This window comes from Pleurodeles waltl, chromosome 5 (genome assembly GCF_031143425.1).
Source record: "Pleurodeles waltl isolate 20211129_DDA chromosome 5, aPleWal1.hap1.20221129, whole genome shotgun sequence".
In the NCBI taxonomy this organism is placed as follows: domain Eukaryota; kingdom Metazoa; phylum Chordata; class Amphibia; order Caudata; family Salamandridae; genus Pleurodeles; species Pleurodeles waltl.
The window spans coordinates 87,962,844-87,983,369 of record NC_090444.1 but is presented as its reverse complement, the minus strand read 5'-3'; the positions used below and the strand labels follow the sequence as shown (position 1 = coordinate 87,983,369).

The window sequence follows — 20,526 nt, the reverse complement described above, 5'->3', positions numbered from 1 at the left end:
CAAGCTGGAGGAGCTGAATGGGAATCCATAATTTTGTGCAGTAAAGCATAGTTCACAGCTTTCAAATTTTGCAAAGTTCCTGTAGTGATGTCTCGAGCTTGAGTCTCCCCGGCAGACAGAATCTCTCGGAGTCTGCCTAAGACAACAGACAATACCCCCTCCTCTCCTTCTCTGCTCCCATACCAGTCACTGGGGCTGACTCCAAAGTCCTCATCTTTCTCTGGAGAGTCCCCTTTTTGGATAATAGTTCACAGTGAGTTTACAGCTTTGTCACTCACTTTCGAGTTCCAGAAACAAATCTTCACCAACTCCAGTGTCAGACCAGTTGCAACTGGTCTACTTCTTGGGTGCTCTTAATTGATTCCATTGAGCCAACTGGGAGATCAGGTGACATTGAATCTTTCGTAAAACAAAACACACAGTTCTTGTTCGTGGTGGGGCACATTCCCTCTCACATTTCAGCAGTTGATCCCTTCTCAAACACTGGACCATGCAAGTTTGTGGGGTCTGGTTACCCTTTTCTTCACAGACTTGTAGCTGTTTTCCAGTCTGAGTTCAAGAGTTATGAGGCCCTACACAACTTTCACCCTGCTTCAGATGCTATAGTAGCCTCTCAAACAAATAACAGGCAGCAGATGTAGGCCTGTTCCAAGCCCCATCCAACGCTTTTCACAGACACACCAACAGCTGCAGCACTCGGCAGATATGGGGTGTAATTCCCTACACCTACAGTTTACAACATCTCTCCTTTCTGCCAAAGGCCCCGCTGTAAAAGAGGTCAGTTCAAACTTTTACACCAGTAATGTTCCAAACCTGGGCTGCACTTGTTTATCTCATTTAGATTGACCCCATCTCGTTTAATACCAAAGCTGGCCTCTCCTAAACTTGTTTGATAACCTCTGGTCTTGGGCTTCAGTGGAGGACATGCCAGGCTGAAAATATATTTCTCTCGTAGGGGATTTCCATGTATAGTCATAAGCACTGAATAGTTCTGCGCGCCTGCGGGGACCCCGGAGCACTGATCTGAAATATATTCTTAAATGCAGATACCAGCCCTTTTAAAAAAGGCCTGTCAAACCACTTAAGAATAACACTGTGCAGCCTATGTGAAGAGCTACACAGACCAAATTGTTGGAAAGAACGACAGCTGTAGTGTAAATACATCTTCAAAAATACATTTATTCTAGAAATGTAATAAAAAATACCTTCTCAAACTTTATTTACACTTCCAAAAGAGAGTAAAACAATGCAGGGCAGTGTAGCCCATAGGCTGCCTTTATACAGGATGTAAATAGAGCTGTGCCTTTAAGAAAGTAAAGTCTTCCTGTGTCCCATCATGCACAGCAAAAGGCAGTTGCCTCAGTTCTTTTTTCCGGCTCCTTCTGACAGGACCCTGAAGCATTGAGCTCTACCTCACAAAGCTTTTTTGACAGAAAATTCAATTAAAACCTTTTGAATTTCAATTTCACTCGACATCTTTAATATTGAGTGAACATTTGCTGGCCTTTTCTGTCAAGTTCTGACAGAAATGTAAGGTTTTTCTATCTTTAGAATACCTTCACTTTTTGATAAATGTCCTTCTTGTGGCAGAAAAAAGGCTAAAACAGACCCACACCAGGTCTGTATAATTTGCCTTCCATCTAGCCACAAACCTGACTCCTGTGACATCTGTAGAACTTTCTCCAGAAGAACTCTTCGCAATAGGGAGAAAATTCGACTTCAGGCAAGAGAAGACAGGAGAAGACGTGGTCAATCTGCCACAGAGCGAGGAGAAGGTCAGTCTTCTACCAGGGCTCTCCCTGTTTCCTCAGGAACATCTGCCAGACCTGCTCATAAAAGACATAGGTCTCCGACGACGTCGAGGGCATCGACGTCGAGACCGGGAACGGCGCCAACATGTTCGCCGCCGAGGACCGGCTCACCGTCGAGAAAGAGGCATCGCTCGACGTCGACAGCCGTTTCGCCGGCGAGACGGCGTGGACGCTCGCCGTCAAGGAGGTCTTGGTCCGGGTCGCCGTCGACGCGACGAGGACGATCGGCGTCGAGAGAGAGTGCTCGCCGTCATCCCACCGACGTCGAGGAAGGTCACCGTTGAGAGGATCTCAGCGACAAGGGGAATCAACGCCAAGAGGCACCTGCCGTTACCGTACTTCGACGTTGAGGAGTGTCGACGTTGAGGAGACAGCCAGAGGCCTAGAAGGGTTTATACCACTTCGGAATCCTCTGCCTCGCTCATTCTTCTTCCAACTTCTCCTCAACCGTCTCCTCAGCAGTCACTGTTGCCGCAGACACCTGTGGTACCTACAGCTCCTCTTCCGGCTCCTCCTTCAGAGTCTGTTCCGGTGACTCCAGCGGAATCCACAAGACATTCCAGGCATTCCTCTAGACGCTCTTCTTCCTCTCGGCACCATCGACATGAGTCACTTCAAAGATCTTCACATTCACGTCATAGACATTCTTCTTCTTCCACACGGTATTACTCTCCAACCCTGTCGGACTCACCGTCCCCGAGAGTGTCCCCCATAGATGACGTGAACACCTTCCAAGAGGTCCTAGTACGCAGGGCTACCAAACTAAATAGCCCGCTGGCGGTACACGCCCCATCGACCTCTGTGATTTTCAAGACTTTACACCAGAGAACATCCTCAAGACCTTTACTTCCACTGGTCCCGGGTCTTCTTGAACCGGCAATGGATATTTTTCTGACACCGGCCACAACAAAGACTGCACCTTCCAGGCTTATAAAAAAGTATCTCCCACCGGAGCAAGACCCTCTATTCCTAAGGTCGGATCCAGTGCCGGACTCGGTGGTTATAGTAGCAGCAAATAAATTACACTCTACATCTCCGTCTTCCTCCGGACAAGGAGAGCAGAAAGATCGATGCCGCAGGCCGTAAAGTATGCTCTACCGTAGCCATCACAATGAAAGCAGCCAGTGCTACTGCTTTATTAGGTAGATATGATCGTGCTCTTTGGTACTCTATGCTACAGTTTGCGGAGCATCTACCAAAAGACAAAAGAGAAGATTTCTTGGAGGTCGTGGGTGAAGGTGCCATGGTCTCCAACCAGGTGATAAGTGCTGCTGCTGACTCTTCAGTGCTGTCAGCACATAACTACGCTCATGGAGTAGCTTTAAGACGACACGCTTGGTTGCGCTTGACATCTCTCAAACCAGAGGCACAGCAGAGAATTCAAAATTTACCATTCTCAGGCTCCACCTTGTTTGGCTCTCATGACGAGATGTCGAGAATGAAATCTGAGCTAGACACTTTAAAAGCGGTAGGCATCGAACGCCCAAGGGAACAACGAAAAGTATTCCGTCCCTACCAACGAAGGCTGTTCACTCACAGGTATCAGACACCACAGTGTATGGCTTCACGACCCCAGCAGCAACAACCGCATCAAAGGACCTTCTCCACACAGCGAAAGTCGACAAGGGGTCGTTCCACGCCGCAAACCCAGACAACTCGCCAGGCTCCTGTGTCTAAGCCCTGAATCTTCGCTTCCCCCTCCTCTGTTATCCACTCTGGTAGGGGGAAGTATCTCAAATCATCTGGACGAGTGGCTACGCATCACTTCAGACGCCTGGGTATTGAATATTGTGCTGAATGGTTACGCTCTCAGATTCATCAGTCCTGCTCCATCTGTTCCACCCAAACCAGTCAGCCACCACCTCGAAGCTCTTCAGTTAGAAGTAGCAACCCTATTACAAAAAAGAGCAATAGAGACCGTCCCAATCAACCAACGCGGAAAGGGGATTTATTTGAGGTATTTTCTGGTACCAAAGAAGGACAAACAAGAGTTTCGTCCCATTCTAGACCTAAGGATAGCAAACAAGTGGATTCGCAGAGAAAAATTCAGGATGCTATCCTTGCACCAGATTTACCCTCAACTTTGTCAGGGCGACCGGCTCTGCGCGATAGACCTTCGCGACGCTTATTTCACATTCCGGTGATCGAGAAACATCAAAAATATCTAAGGTTCACCGTCGGCAAAAGTAATTACCAATTTGCGGTTCTACCCTTCGGCCTCAAATCAGCACCGAGGACTTTTTCCAAATGCATGGCGGTGGTGGCTGCCGATTTGAGGAAGCATCGAATATTCGTCTACCCCTTTCTAGACGATTGGCTCATAAAGGCCTCCACCTATCTAGAGGCTCAACAACGTTTCAACTGGGCTCAGCAGCTGCTTCAGAGCCTGGGTCTTCAAGTCAATCTTCTCAAGTCTACAGCAACGCCTGTTCAGAGGCTGCATTACTTAGGGGCCATTATAGATACCAATCAAGGAAAGGTGTTTCCTTTGGAGGAACAACGGTTATCGATTCTCCAAAAATGCCAGCAGCTCGAGAGAACACCACAGACCACTGCAAGGGCAATATCCTCTCTGCTGGGCTCGATGGCGTCTTGTATCCACCTCGTTCCCAATGCTCGCCTCCATATGAGACCCTTACAGGAGTGCCTGGAGGATCAATGGTGCCAACTGATGGACGATTGGGAGAGCAGAGTCCTTCTTTCCCCCCCACGCCTTGCAATCCCTCAAGTGGTGGTGTTCACCCAACAGTCTCTTGGTGAGACTCCAGCTCAAACCATCGTAACAGACTCATCGCTGCTCGGATGGGGAGCGCATATGGGTCATCTTCGAGTCCAAGGAAAGTGGTCACAGAGAGAGTCTGTATCATATCAACCTATTGGAGCTTCGCTCAGTCCACCTTGCGCTCAAGGCCTTCCTACCTTCTCTGAAGGCAGAAACTCTCCTCCTCCAGACGGACAACGTGGCCACCATGTATTACGTAAACAAACAAAGAGGCACCAGGTCCAGGATATTATCGAGAGAGGCTCAGACAATCTGGCATTGGCTTCTAGCCAGGAACCTGTCGTTAGTGGCAACTCACCTTCCGGGCATGCAGAATGTTCAGGCGGATGCTCTCAGCCGTGTAATGGACAAGAGCCACGAATGGGTATTACACGACGACGTCGTCCGTTCCATTTTCGCACTGTGGGGTACCCCCTCTATAGACCTATTCGCAACCCCAGAAAAAAAAAATGCCAAAACTTCGCCTCCAGATATTACCATCCAGGGACGCTGGGGAATGCCCTGTGGATAAGCTGGTCAGGAGCATTTCTTTACGCCTTTCCACCGCTTCCCCTGATACCAGCAGCCCTCCAGAAGGTATCCAATGCTCACTCCAAGATGATTCTAATTGCCCCAGAATGGCCACGCCAATGGTGGTTTCCAGACCTCCTTCACTGGTCACTCAAGCCACACATCAGACTGCCTCATCGCCCGGACCTTCTCACGAAGTTCCGAGGGCAGATATCTCATCCCAACCTCTCATCGTTGAGTTTGGCAGCATGGCTCCTGAGTTAGTGCAATATGGACACTTGAACCTACCTCAGGACTGCATGGAAATCCTAAGGGAAGCAAAGCGCCCTTCCACATGGTCGGCTTATGCATGCAAATGGAAAAGGTTCACGTTGACCCAATATCCTGCGGAGAGGAAGTTATCCTGCCATACTTGTTAAGTTTGGCAAAATCTGGATTACAATTGTAATCAATAAAAGTGCACCTGGCGGCTTTAACGGCATATAGAAAGAGACCCTCTCAACCCTCCTTCTTTAGGATTCCAATTATTAAAGACTTCCTGGAGGGCTTAAAGGTCTTCCCTCCCATTAGGAGACCATCTCCTCCATGGGAACTGAATATTGTCCTCTCGCGTCTGATGCTGCCTCCGTTTGAGCCAATACATAAAGCATCACTTCAACATCTTACATGGAAAACTGCTTTTCTGGTTGCAATCACATCAGCGCGTAGGGTCAGTGAAATCCAGGCCCTTTGCGCTTCAGAACCCTACACGGACTTTCATTCTGCGAAAGTAGTGATGAGGACGCATTCAAAATTTTTACCAAAAGTCGTTTCAGACTTTCATGTGAATCAAACCATTTCATTACCAACTTTCTTTCAAAATCCAACTACCCCTGCCGAGAGAACCCTGCATTCTCTGGACGTAAAGAGGGTTTTGAAGTTTTACTTGGACAGGACAAAATGCTTGCGTAAATCACAGCAGCTCTTTGTTAACTATGGCCCAGTTAGAACAGGATTGGGCACTTCGACAACAATCTTTATCCAGATGGATTGTTTCATGTATAGTGCTGTGTTATCAGTTAGCGAATAAATCTCTTGGTGGCAGGCCAAAAGCCCACTCTACTAGAGGGAAGGCAGCTACTGCGGCCTTAATGAGAAATATCCCTTTGGCAGAGATATGCAAGGCGGGCACTTGGAAATCGGTTCATACCTTTACACAGCATTACTGCCTTGATACAGATGCTAGGGCAGATGCGCAGGTTGGACAGGCCTCGCAAAAGAATCTATTTGCATGATTCATGTTTTTCAGTATTATTCGGTCTACTCCACCGCGGTTATGGGGATGGGCTTGCTAGTCTATTCAGTGCTTATGACTATACATGGAAATCCCCTACGAGAGAAGGAATGGTTTCTTACCTGTAACTCCAGTTCTCTCGTAGGGGTATTTCCATGATGGTCATAAGCAACCCTCCCTCCTCCCCGGTGGAGTTGACATAGGAAAAGTTGCCATAATAATATTGATGTTGGTACTCCAACGAATGTTTTTGTTCCTTCATGTCAGGTTGCAAGCCTTCAAAAAGAACTGAGGCAACTGCATTTTGCTGTGCATGATGGGATACAGGAAAACTTTACTTTATTAAAGGCCAAGCGCTATTTACATCCTGTATAATGGCAACCTATGGGCTACACTGCCCTGCATTGTTTTACTCTCTTTTGGAAGTGTAAATAAAATTTGAGAAGGTATTTTTTATTACATTTCTAGAATAAATGTATTTTTGAAGATGTATTTACACTACAGCTGTCGTTCTTTCCAACAATTTGGTCTGTGTAGCTCTTCACATAGGCTGCACAGTGTTATTCTTAAGTGGTTTGACAGGCCTTTATTAAAAGGGCTGGTATCTGCACTTAAGAATATATTTCAGATCAGTGCTCCGGGGTCCCCGCAGGCGCGCAGAACTATTCAGTGCTTATGACTATCATGGAAATACCGCTACGAGAGAACTGGAGTTACAGGTAAGAAACCATTCCATTCGCCCCACTTGTACCCCAGCTCTGCAAGTTATTTTGAAGATTCACTGAAGGATATTTTTCACAATCTCCTACTAGGTCTACTAGGAAGATGGCTGTTCTCACCCCCTCCTACCCCCCCTTTCTGCCCTGCAGAGCCCTTTCAGGTCCTGCAAAGGGAAACTAGCCTGTCTGCAGGCAAATTGTGTGCAGGTGGCTAAGACTTCAGTACAGCACCTTTACATGCATTGACACGTTTTAAACGAAACAAATGATCTGAGAAACAGTCAGTGGTCTCTCCATGTCAGGTCAAAATCCCAACCGTGTTTGGCAGAAAACAAGGATGGGAAACATGAATAAAAGTAGATTTTTACCACAGAAGAAACTCTTGTATTGATCTGGGTGTCCAGACATCCTAGAAATAAACCGTGAAAATTTTTAAATCCATTCTTGGGAAGAATCTGAAAGTAAATGTGGGCATAGCTAATGTCAGTGTGTTATGGCTGCATAGGAATCTATAAATTAGAGATTTTTTTTATATAATTTAAACTGAACTACAGTGATCTTTTCCATTTCCTATCATCCATAATAATACTTTCTGCATTATTTATTGGTCTGCTTTTTGTGTCTTACGCCGGCTTGAACGCTAGCCCTTGTGTCATCAGCATAAATATAAAATCCTTCCTTTAGGTTTAGTACCATTTCATGGCGGGGGTGGGTGTGGACGTTAAGCCGTATGGATGATAAAACCAGGATCTCTTGGTTCAGACACAATCATTGGTTTCATCAACCAGATCTATGCAAATCAGTTCGCTTCCTCCTCCTACTTTACCTGGATCACACGTAGGAAGCGATTACCTTGGAGGAGCAGACTATGCACCACACAGGGTCCACCAGGAGGGCCGACAAATGGCAATACACTAAAACAAAATTGATTCCAAAGGAATGAGAGAGCCTGCATTACTCAACAAGCCCATTTGTAGATGTTCCAGGGAAATAGTCTGTATGTGTCTGGGTGCTTATTACTGCAGATCCTTGCCTTAGAAAACCCCCTTTGTGCCAGACTGAATCCAGAAAAGTTTGTGCCAGTGCTCCCAGGTGCTGCTAGGTGGCTTCGAAAGCAGATTGTATTTGACAAGCACTTTGCCGCCAAGCACCATACTCTGGAGAGACTTATTGTACAGTCCTGAGCCAGTATGCTGAACCCTAACTCATTTCCAGCTAATCCTCTGGATAGAGATCCTAAAACTGTTGATGGCTTTGGAAAATGTTTTCCTTAGCTAACTTGGGGCCAGATGTAGCAAAGGGTTTTTCCCATTCTGTGTCAATGGGAAAATGTGTTTGTACATATGGCCCTTGGCACTGTTGCTGTACACGCATGCCCTGTCCTGTGTGACATGGTCCGCGAGATACTGCCATGGTGAACTATCAGACTTGTTTGACTCAAATGATACATAGGCAGGACGCAGCCCAAGCATGTTATCTACCCAAATTGCTAATGGATGTGCCCTTTGATGGGCTTTGCCTCTTTTGCGGAGAAAAAAAACGAACTCCATTTTGGATTACTTTAAAGACAGCAGAGCTAATGCACGTTCCTTGTGATTGTTGACCCATGCCAAACATTTTCTAAAATAGTTCGGGAAATTTATGGGCTGTTCCACGGGGCTAGCATATAGGCAACATTCCCAGCCAATGATGCACAAGACAACTCAGTTCTTTAAAGGTCTCGGAACCACCAGTTAGCTTACGGGGGCCTCAGTCCTTGAACCTCTCTGCCCCTGCTATACCAACCAACAAACTACTTTAGTTTGCCCTTAGTGGCACATGCCCACCCAATGCTGACAATCTATTACATCCAGCAGATGAATCTTGCAAATGTGTTCAAAAAAGCCTTTTCTCTTCTCTCTGCCAGTGGTAGGTTAACCACCACCAAGTTCACGGACCTCATTTTGGTACTTTCTAGAATATCGCTGTCCATGACCTGGAAATCTCAAACTGGCCCCTCTGTGAATTGAAGAAATGGGCTGAGTGTAAAGGGACATACATTGAGACCAGCGTAGTCCTGACCATGCGCAGGCTTAGGAACAGATTTTCAGAGATTGCCCAAGTGTTGATGGCTTTGGACAGACCCCCCCCCCTCCCCTTTTCACCCAAAACAGGGTTCCACAGACCAGTGAAGTGAGACAATGGTATCCCTTTGGTGTTTGTTGCTGTGTGGGTGAGGTGCAGCATAACTGGACCATTCAAGGGTTTTGTTGGATGGAGATGATAATGAATGGCCTTTGTCGGATACCTATTCTTCACCCCAGATGCACAACCCCCCCCCCCCCCCCCCCCCCCCCCCCGCCGAGTGCACTGTCACATGATCTCTTGCTTAGTTGTAATGTACACTCAGTTATGGTCCTATACTTCTGGTTTCTTGTCACCCCCAGCCTCCCACCCCCAGTGTTCCGGTTTTTCCTCCCCGCGTTGATTTCCCCCCCAGAATATCTTTCCTTTTGTCCTCATTTATTTCACATATTGTTGATACTTTTTTAATCCGTCTTGCTGCCTAACCTACCACATGTTGATGTCTGCCAACTGTCCACTTGCCATCGCGGCAGCACTTTTTACTGCTTTTATGGTTACGAACGGTGTTATGTTGGCATCCTGAATTGCTTTTGTTGTTCTGGGCAGCTTCATGCCTGCTGAGGTAAATTTTTTATATTTGTGTATTCTGGTACCCCTCAATAAAAAGTGTTTGTTAAAAAAAAAAATGAGTGAGGCATATTTTGTGGATTTCTAAGAGCATGATGCAATGTTAGAGGCAGGGTTAAAAGTTCTCAAAAATCGTTAAACAAGGAGCAGAAATATAAAATAGTGGCAGATAGAGAGGATTACTTGAGAAAACCTAAACTCTTTAGATGATTTATTATACTAAGTTTTGAAATTTGCTAGTGATAAGATAAAAGGCTTGCTAGTGATAAGATAAAAGGCTTAACAAATTAGTTATTAAATGTGTGAGGTTTGTGTAGGATGAATGTTCGTAGAAATAATTTGTCAGTTTAAAGGAAGAGGTGGCCACAATGTCCTGTGCTGAAGCCCTGTCCTGTTAGATGTAAAACCAGTATAGTTACTGACGACAACAGCAATGGCTTTGGTGTACTTGTGATGCAAAAAAGAAGGAAGGAGATTATATCAAAAGTATTGAGACCTTCGAAGCCGTTAAGCAAAAATACTTCAATGTTGAAAAGGAGGCATTGGTGTCCTGTGGTGGAGTTGACATACAACTGGTAGGAGTGTGTGGTGTAGGGGACTAAGGTGCGGGCGGTTCAGAATTTACAGCCAGGAAGAGTCATTGCCCTCTGCTAGATTTGTTTGTCATCGCAGGATTGTTGATGACAGTTCCTGGAATACTGAGGCAGCAAATGAGATTGCAGGAGTTTTTGTCCGATAGAAATATGCTGAGAGCAGCACTACAACTGATTTTTCTATATAGATTTTCTGTGAAATAACCTGACAAAGAACTAGAAGAAGAGAGAAGCACCACAACTGATTGTCTATAAAGGTTGTTTGTCTATAAAGGTTGTTTGTGGAATAACCTGATGAACTACTAGAAGAAGTTGGGCGTGTGGTGACCAGCATGAGTGAGGCAATTGAAGAGAGGAGGATGTGTTGATAGTCTCAACTTTTGAGAGAAGAAAAGTGGCCTAAAAAGAAACATGTTACAGAGGAAGGTTGACCTATCTTAACATTGTAAACAAGTTGTCATGAAATAAAACCCAGTTAGATTGGAATGAGATGATGATGGTGGTGCTGATGGGCTTGTGCAAATGGTTAGTAAAGGTGCATGAAGGAGACCTGGAATGAGGGCGGTGCAGACACGATGACTGTTGTGTGGAAGACAAAGTGCTTACGTATATTCCTTGTGAGTGGAGCTCTAAATTACAGGAAACTGTTGTGTATCCTGCGGAAAATTTAGAGAGGTATGAAGAGCCTTGATTGGAACTTTGAGCAATATAACATATTGAACATTTCTTCAGTCAAACTATGATGCTGTTTTTAAAGTTGATCTGGCCAAGTTTGTATTGTGAGAATTAAAGTGTCTTCAGGACTACAAGAAAACTCATGGCATCCAGTGATGTTTCCAGATTACTTACCTAGATTAATAGACACGTAGAGGAGGCAAGTAAGACACATTGTGTAGTGACCCTAGAGTCCAGGTAATGATGACCATGGCCACCAGGGCACAGTGATAACCCGTACAGTAGATCTGGGAAAAACATAACAAAACAGTTCAATAGAGTCTAGACATCATGTCGGTTTTCCTCAGTGGGAGTGGTGGCTTACAAAAGAAATAGCAGAGATTAAATTGCTGAGGCAGGACCGCTTTCCCAGAGTTTTCCTGTGCAATCGAGCTGTTACATCTATGCTGCAGCATTCTGGGAGCTACTTGGGCCTTATAAGAGGTGGGTCCGGCTGTGCATTACCCTCTGTGTGCTGCAGAGTGAATAGGCAGAGCACAGCATCACCAGTAAGGACAATCTTACACAGGAAGTTTGAGCTCCTTCCAGAGCACGATGTAGTGCTAGTATATTGGGTCAGAGTGGCCTTCTAGTTCTTGATGGATAATCAAAGGGTCAGTTTTACCACGTGCTACTTCTTAAAGTGCTGGACTTGTAAGCAGAGATATTTATCAGCTGTGGTTTTTTTCCCTGTTGACCAGTGGCGCCCCCTAGACTTGCTGTGGTGAACTGCAGTTGGGTGCATGATATGAGCAGTGCAAGTGGTAGACGTTGGATGGCATCGGATGCAGCCCTGTGACAGATCCTTTGTTTTTCAGGTCTTGCTATGCAGTTTTCCCCTGCCAGCAGCTTGTGCTCTGTCTTGGCTGCCTGATGGGACTGGTAATGTTCGCATTTTACAAGCAGAACGAGAGTGCGGAGCTGGCGTCCCTTCATTCTCCAGATCAGGTGAGCAGACTGCTTGGGCACTCGTGCCAACCCCCAACCCGCAGGGTTCATCCGCAGGGTCTTGCATGGCACCTGTCTGCACTGCAGGTCATCTACAGCTCTGGGCTCTGCTTTCTCAAGTGTCAACTCGAGGAGTCTACCACCTTTCTGGTGTAGTCATGAAATATGTTTCGTAAAAATGCATTTTTATTCTATAGTAAGAAGCTGAATGAACACTGCATTTGCTGTTAAGAAAAAAATATAAAGTCAAATATTCTCTGCCTGTGTTCTTCATTATGACCCTAAACCACGCACAGTTTTTGGCAGATTGTTTTCCACCATATGCCTGCAATCTACTCATAATGCCACAGCAGCTGGGCAACTCCTTTTTAAACTAGCATTTTTTTTTAAAATTAGTAAATACCAAATGAGTTCTTAAAATTGGATAGACAACAACTCTACTTTTGTAGAGTATTTGTACCTACCTTTCTGGCCTATTTATGCCTAAGTTATTCAAAGCTGCCTGCATCTGTTCCGCCACCAGTGGTGGTGTTTCATGCTACAAGTAAGAACTGTACTTTGTCACCGGCTACCATAGAGCAGACACAGATAAGGCTTGTTGCCCATCTCGTTGGGCAGTGCTGTCCGGCATATTGCGGTCAGCACCGCCCCTTGCCCGGGCCCAGCCAATAAACATCCAGCCCCTGAAGGTTTCCTTCTGCATTCATTCCTAGACCAGTTCCACAATTCTATGGATCCCTGCTTCACTTAATGTCCTTTAATCGGTCCAGGAACATCTTGATATAATTCTTAATTCACCCTATCCTGTACAGACCTTTACTCCAACTACCACCATCCTCAGTCTCGGATCTTTCCCAGCATTCACAGTAAGAAAACAAACCTGTGTGCTTTTCCTAAAAGGTTGCTCATGAAAACCCTCCAGATACATGGAAGAACACTAAAGAGCCCCTGCTTTCCCTCATCCCTTTATTCTCATTGGGTGAGGCTATGATGTCTAAATGTTGAATGTAAATATTTTTTCTGTTCTGTCCCCTAATCGGTATTTACTTTGCGTCTTGTATGCAAAAAATCCTAAATGTTGATCACCCAGCCTATTCCAAGCCTTCTTTAAAATTGTCGAAATTCATTCTTGTTGCTAAAATGAACACCCTCTGGAAGGCTAAGCATGGCGAAAATAGCAGTTTTGAGATGGCAATCTATCAGTGTTTATTGTGGCATTTTGTAAGCATTTTAATTAGCTCTCATCCATTTTTTGCGACTGCATTCAGCCTCTGAAAGAGACGCGCAATCAGATGAAGACAGGACATTTTGCTGACCTGTGAACGCAGAAATTGTGCAAAATTAGAGACCGCATTTTCTTTACCTATTCACCAACAGTGAGATGTGACATTTTACATTGTACCTTCCTACCTGTTCTCTTCGGACTACATATTCATCTTTTGATGTCGCTTCCTACTTAACAGAATTTTAAAAAATGGGAGACCGCCTAATAAAGAACTATGCTTGCCAGAAAGTTAAGCAAGAAAGTTTAGTTTAAACCTTTTTAAAGACAATATATCTTGCTGGTGACAAGACCTCTAGGCTGTGCCAGTACTTTTTTTTTTTTTTTGTTTTTAAATCTAGATGACCTTCCAAGCACACGTGACAGCCATCTTAGTAGTCTTTGTCTAAAAGCATATAAAATAGTTCTAAGATGCGCCTCTCCCCCCCTGCATGTGTATTCATGTACAAGGGCGGCTATCTTGGAATAGTGTGAAACACTTTTTTCAAGAAGACCACTGTATCAGCAAATACCGAGGGGGAGTAAATTATTGCGGGAAGAGAGCTGTTGCAGGAAAGTGGTAGGAGCAGATGCAACAAGATAAAAAGATGGGGACCAAATGCAAGATTCATGTTCCCTGGGGCAGGATCATTACAAGAATAGAGAGGTGGGTCTTTGAATCATATGCAGGGCTCTGAGGTAAACAAGAAATCCATTGAAACATCCGCAGTGGGTGGGCCCAAAACCCACTCTATGTCCGCATTGGCTACAATAGCTCTGTTGCCAGCAGACCGCTAGAACTATCTATATATGAGACCTAAAAAGTGAGAAGCAGATAAAGTACTTGAGAAAGTTTGCAAGAATACCTTTTACAGTCGCATCCGTGGTTAAATTATTCTGAATTACCAAGGTGATGTCACTGGTTCAGCAGACTTGCGGTTATTGTCCTACACCTGAAGTGAGAACGAAGCATTGGGCGCTTCCCAGGGTGTGCTGTCCAGATTCCAGGGCCACAGAGGGCTGAAAGGGTGTCTGTTTCCTGTTGAGGAAGATATTTGGGCTCAGCAATCACTGTTTGTGGAGGTTAATGTAGTGAGACTAGTACAGATGATATTTGCATGCACATCTATTTGGTTGCTACATTAGGAATCTGTGAATTTGTACAACATTAGCTAGCTTCCACTCATTTTTTGTTTTATTTAAGTACTTTATTGTGCAAATGTTGTCCCCCTGGGCAATTGAGCAGTGCACATAACGGAGAGGAGAAAAGCAATCATGTTTGGAACAAATAACTTGGATGGACATTTAGGGTACCTAGGAGTGTGTTGAATTGACATGCATTGAGAGGGCAGCAGTAGCCGCACACTGGGGACTAGAGCGCGTTCTCAGTTGAGCAGATAATTAACTGGGCTTGAATGGCTCTTGCTGATTCAGATAAGTCATTGTCTCTTTCCCTTATTGTTAGTAAAAACTTATGTGATTGTTCCACTTTGAAAACCTGAACTGAGTGCTCATCTCCTGGCCTTTGTCTCTCCAGTCTTTGCAGAATGGGGCTGACAGTGGAGTGGACCGGAGGTGGCAGGTGATGGAAGGCAACAAGAAAGTCTAGTTTCCTGGCATGCATTAGATTATGTGGTGGTTTTTAAGGCAATGTGTACCGAGAGGAGCATTTGGAAATGATCACTGCCCTAAATTGAGGTGTGAGAGATGCACTCTATTTTTCTTTGGACACTGGGCAAGAGAGTGGCTATTTGGTACACTTTGTTCAGTGAATATAGGGTGATATCTGACCAACCAAATTCGGTCTGGATAGTCCAGCGGAAATAGTAGCATGAGGAGCGAAGATGAGGCTTGAATTTCCTGATGAAGCAGACCTGACCTTCTCATGTGACTTGTAACAGTGATCTTCCATGTCTGATTTGGGTGATCTGTGCACGGAGTGAGGGATCTTGTAAAATCATACATGCCCGTATGTGTACGCGTCCTAATAAAACGCTGAAAGGTTGTGCACTTCTAAAGTTGACAAAAAAATAAGTTTAAACACACTAGGGTGATCAAACACAATTTTTTTCTAAAAAGGATACAGAATATAAAGAAGAAAAGCATTTGCCATTCAAAGTAAAGTATCGTCCAATCAGCCCTGGCACTGCAGTGTGCTTCTTTTTAACCAGACGTGCACATGTGATCAGACAAAATGCAGTCACTCGCAGTGCAAGAGAGCAGTGGCTGAAGCAGGCAGTCCCATTGCTTTAGGTTTTATACTGTGGTGGGTGAAAGCAAAATGTGAATGACAGTTGAACAGACTAATGGGTGTAGAGGGCTGTCTTAAATCCTTTTTATTTATGTAAGCATACATGCTTTTTACATTTATGATTCTTAACTACTTGAAACCGGCAGCTGACGAGATAGTCAACCTGTCTGTAGGCCAGACCTAAAATAGAAAGTTTCAAAACAGCCATTCCAAATTTACAAGACTAGCTTCCAGGTCACAGTGTGTTAAACAGGCACGTGCAGATGTGGCATTTAATGGTGGGCTCCTTTTGGACCAACAGTGGGCTGCAGTTCTTCCCCTTCCAGGTACCTGCTTGAGCCTCCTGAGTGCTTCTTTTCTAGCTTTATCACCCAACACAGCTGCTTCCCGGAAGGAAATGTTGCTTCAGACTGTGCTACTGTTTGTAGCTGGGGCCTGAATCCTGGCCTCAATTATTTTGTTGCAAAATGCTGCGGCTTTCAGATTTCAGGATACTGTTTGAAAGAGATTTGGTAATTTCACCAGTTTTCTTAAATGTTAGGACTTCTGCTCCACCTGCCCTCCTCCTCAGCGAGTCAGCCATGGCTTTGTCCTCAGCTCTCGGGGTCTGTTGCTGATGATAAGACCTAGATGGTGGTCAGAAGAGATGCATACTGTTCTTCCAGCTTTACCTCAGGGCTTTAAATGATGCGTGCAGGTTTTCAGCAGGATTTAGGACAGTGATTTTGTTCTCGGATATTTGACTCTACAGCAATTTTTTTTTTTTTTTTGGTAAAGATTTTAACAGTAACCTACAGAGTTTTGTTTTATGAAGGTACTTCCTGTGATTTCATAGTTTGTGCGGCATCACCTCCAGTGATATTAATGAGCCAGAAGCTCCTTAATGTCACGTTCGCTATGTTAATTTGCATGGAAGAAACAGATGGAGCAGATAGCCTTCCTGAGAACTCTGAAACCAGACACTATGTGAATCACCCCATTGCCGGATAGTTACAAGTGCCACTCACCTGCCTTTACTTGTCTAGAATTGTAGGTAGCATGAACTGTATGCCTTCCCTTTCCACCATCTGCTTCAGAACCGTGGTTACATGAGAACACTCATATCTGTTTTTATGCCCTACACCAGGGACTCCCCTTTTGTCTCCTTAAGGTCACGTAATACAGTGGTAGGGCATCAAACGCGTTGCAGGTATTTCTAATGAAGTCTCCCTTTTTAAGGTCGAGCGCGCAAGTGCTTCGACCTGCTGCAAGTATTGTGGGCTTTTAACCATGCCCACCTAACACCCATCACTTTTATTCATTCATGGGCTTGCCTTTCCAAAATCACTTGATGTCATTGGTAAAAGCTCTATGTTTGTCCTGCTTTGAGGTGGTTTGGTTACCACCTTGGACACCGACCCTGTTACAGGGATAGTTGCACGATTTCTGATATTCTTCAGCGTGGGCAAACTACCTGTTTCTTTTGTCTGAATTCCGTGGCTGCCATGGTGCTCATAGTGCGAACTAGTTTACTGTGCTACCTAATAAGAGTAATTTCATTTTTGCTTTTGGCTTTTATTTGTGTGATCTGTAGGTTACCGGATTACCTACTCGGAAAATGCATAGTAAATATTTATGTATCTGTTTTTTATTAGTGCTAGCGCTTCCAGGCACATCGGAAAGCATTTTCCTTCCAGGTCCTGAGGTGTGTTGAAGGCATGTCGCCCATCATGCCCGGGCAAGCTGTAGGCGAGTCTCACTGTGTCCAGTGTGGAAAATGAGGTCTCTGTGGAGTCAGAATCCGGGAGTAGGCCGCGTGGACAAACCAGAGGGTCTCCAGGACACATACCAAAGACCTCAAGTGACTTCATTGTCGAGATTTGACCCGGAGGCAGAAATACAAAGCCATTCTCTCTCCAGAAAGAACATTAATCGCAAGAGTTATTTTGACATTTTATACACTTTGTACACGTTTTTTGCAGCAAGCACATTAACCCTCTGCACTATATTATGATGACTTCAAGCTTCCACTAGACAAAAGTGTGTTTTCTCTCCAGAAAGAACATAAATTGAAAGAGTTACTTTTACATTTTACATTACATGCACTTTGATTGCCTAGCACACCTTCTTTGCATCAGGCGCATTAACCCTGTGCGCTACCTAATGATGACTCCAAGCTTCCACTAGACAAAAGTATGTTCTCTCGCCAGAATGAACATTAATCGCCAGTTATTTTGACAATTTTCCATTATATGCACTATGATCTGCTTAGTACACGCTCTTTGCAGCAGGAATATTAATCCCGTGCTGTACCCTATAATGACCCCTAGCTTCCACTAGAGAAAAGTACGTTCTGTCTCAAGAACGAACATTGATCGCCAGGGTTATTCTGACATTTTTAGATTACATGCACTTTATGATTTGCCTAGTGCACATTCTTTGCAGTAGGTACATTAACCCTCTACACTACCTTATGACGACTCCAAGCTTGCACGAGATAAAAGTACGTTCTCTCTCCAGAAAAAACATAAATCGCCAGAGTTATTTTGAAATATTTACAAACGCAACAGTGAGCTGAAGGGGCCGGGAGTTGGTGGACATGAAATACGTATTCCCGATATAGCTTTAAAATTACTTTGCCTCAGTATTTAGTGCTTTAAAATTTATTTTTAACAGCTGTGCTACTGCATAGCGCTTTAAAGCTATTTTCTGCTTTAAAGATTTTTTTTTTTTTTTTTTTTTTGTACCTCCAGGAATTAGTTATTTGTTTGAGTGCAATATTACAACTTTATTGAACTCCTTAATAAATACCTTTTGAAATGTGTGCACTGTGGCCGCTTCCAAACCCTGTGCAGGCAGCCAACCCTAGCTCCTGAGCTGTAGCTGCAGGCTGTGATGAAAAACAGTCAGGTAAGGTGCTGAAACCTTGGCTTTACCGTGTTTTACTGCGATACACTACTATTCAAGAGGGCATTTCAACTGGAATATCAGAAAGTTGGGAGCCAGCCCTTGGAGTAGTATTCGTAGAATTGTCCAGCTCCCTAGTTCGATGCAGGATTCGCTCATTTAATTGGTTTCTGCTTTGCATCCTAGGACTTGTTTTATTTTTACAATGTGATGTAAGCTGCGAATACAAAGCAGAAACCTGACTAGATGAAATACACGTTTGAGTCTGTGAAACTTGAGCTGCATGTGCGAGTATTTATAAAACTAACTCCAAGGAGAGCTTACGGTTGATTATGCTGTACAATGGTCAATATTTTATAACTAATATTTCAGTTCAAGACTAACTGAGGATCATTAACAGCATGTGAGATTGCTCGCCTCAGGCGTGTGAAAAAATCGTGCCCATTTTGTTCAGTTCCCCAGACTTCAGTAAAGGGACAGTGATCCAGTAAGCGCGCATTCTTGGAGTATAATTATGTATTCCTTGGCCCACGGGCAATGTCGCCTGTACCAATGGCCAAGTAAATATGTTTTGCACCGGAGAGTAGTTTGTGTATTAAGGACATTGTATAAAAAATATTCCAGTAAGCCTACTAACCCTTTAGTTATATGCAGGGCCACTGGAATTATGTGACAGGAAGGACCAAAATATGTGGCAGGGTTGACTCATTAATGTGGCAAAAAAGTCCAGTTATGCATTTACTATGCCATTAGCTCCAACTCAAGTAAATGTGAGACCTATTGCATTGCAAATGCTTGTCTTTCTTAGCATTACAACTAGATTAGCTTGTCGCCAGCTGATTTCGTAAGATACTCCAGTCAGTGCATTACCATTCAACACTGATAACCTTCTTTTTCCATATATCAGTTCGGAAAACATGAATGATTGTTAAACGGATTGTTGGGTGTGGATATCCTGAAACAGAATTTGATTGTGGAGATCTGCCTTTCCTTTCTGACATTCACACTCAATGGCTTAATTGGTCATGTTAGTCTTCGGGCTCGTGCGTGAGGCTGCTCTAGTCTTCTTCATTCACTCACTCTACTTCTGAACAGACATGTGCATCGTACAGTCTGTTTACTGTAAACTCCTTGTTACCCTCAAATCAACCAGCGTCACACCTACATAAGAACACTTTCCTGACCCCCTTCATTGAAACGTACTTTCTGGTGAGCTCCAGGCGGTGGCCTTCCTCCTTATCTTTAAGACCTCTCTAAAAACGCATCACCTTCAAGTAAAGGACATTCCCCGCTCCATCACACCCTTTCCTCCACCATCCCACCCCTCCACCACCTCACCCAGCTGCCGTCTGAGCCGTACAGGAGATTGTAAGCTGTATTGCTTGTTTGTCTGTTAATTGTTACCTGTATCCTTTTATTATCTCTTTCTCCTACCAAGACCGTCGCTGACATAGTCCATCACCTCCTTGTGCCTCTCTGTATTGCATAGGTCTTGTACCCTTCTTGCAGGTATCGACTCATTCCTACTAGAAATGCTTTTACCTGTTTGCCTCCAACTATTGAACAGCCAGAGCATGCCTTTGTAGAGAAACTGACCATTCGTGGTTGAGGATAGAAACTGGTGTCCTGAGATTAGTATTGGGTATTTAGTGCGCGGTCAGTACTCTCCTGCTCACCAGGAGCTGGGCAGGTTTTCAGCATTGTGCTCTCCTGCTCACCAGGAGCTGTGCAGGTTTTCAGCATTGTGCTCTCCAGTTCACCAAGAGCTGTGCAGGTTTTCAGCATTGTGCTCGCCTGCTCACCAGGAGCTGTGCAGGGTTTCAGCATTGTGCTCTCCTGTTCACCAAGAGCTGTGCAGGTTTTCAGCATTGTGCTCTCCAGTTCACCAAGAGCTGTGCAGGTTTTCAGCATTGTGCTCTCCTGCTCACCAGGAGCTGTGCAGGGTTTCAGCATTGTGCTCTCCTGTTCACCAAGAGCTGTGCAGGTTTTCAGCATTGTGCTCTCCAGTTCACCAGGAACTGTCAGGGTTTCAGCATTGTGCTCTCCAGTTCACCAAGAGCTGTGCAGGTTTTCAGCATTGTGCTCTC

At 44.7% G+C, this 20,526-nt stretch overlaps 1 protein-coding gene across 4 annotated transcripts in view; it reads left to right on the top strand.

Moving 5' to 3' along the window:
* Window positions 1–20,526, top strand: part of SLC5A6 (solute carrier family 5 member 6) — a 177,662-nt gene that overhangs the window by 121,819 nt on the left and 35,317 nt on the right. For all 4 annotated transcript variants that reach the window (XM_069233662.1, XM_069233664.1, XM_069233663.1 and 1 more), the window contains exon 8: window positions 11,912–12,041. In XM_069233662.1, coding sequence (XP_069089763.1) covers window positions 11,912–12,041 — 130 coding nt within the window. The remainder of the gene's footprint in view (window positions 1–11,911; window positions 12,042–20,526) is intronic.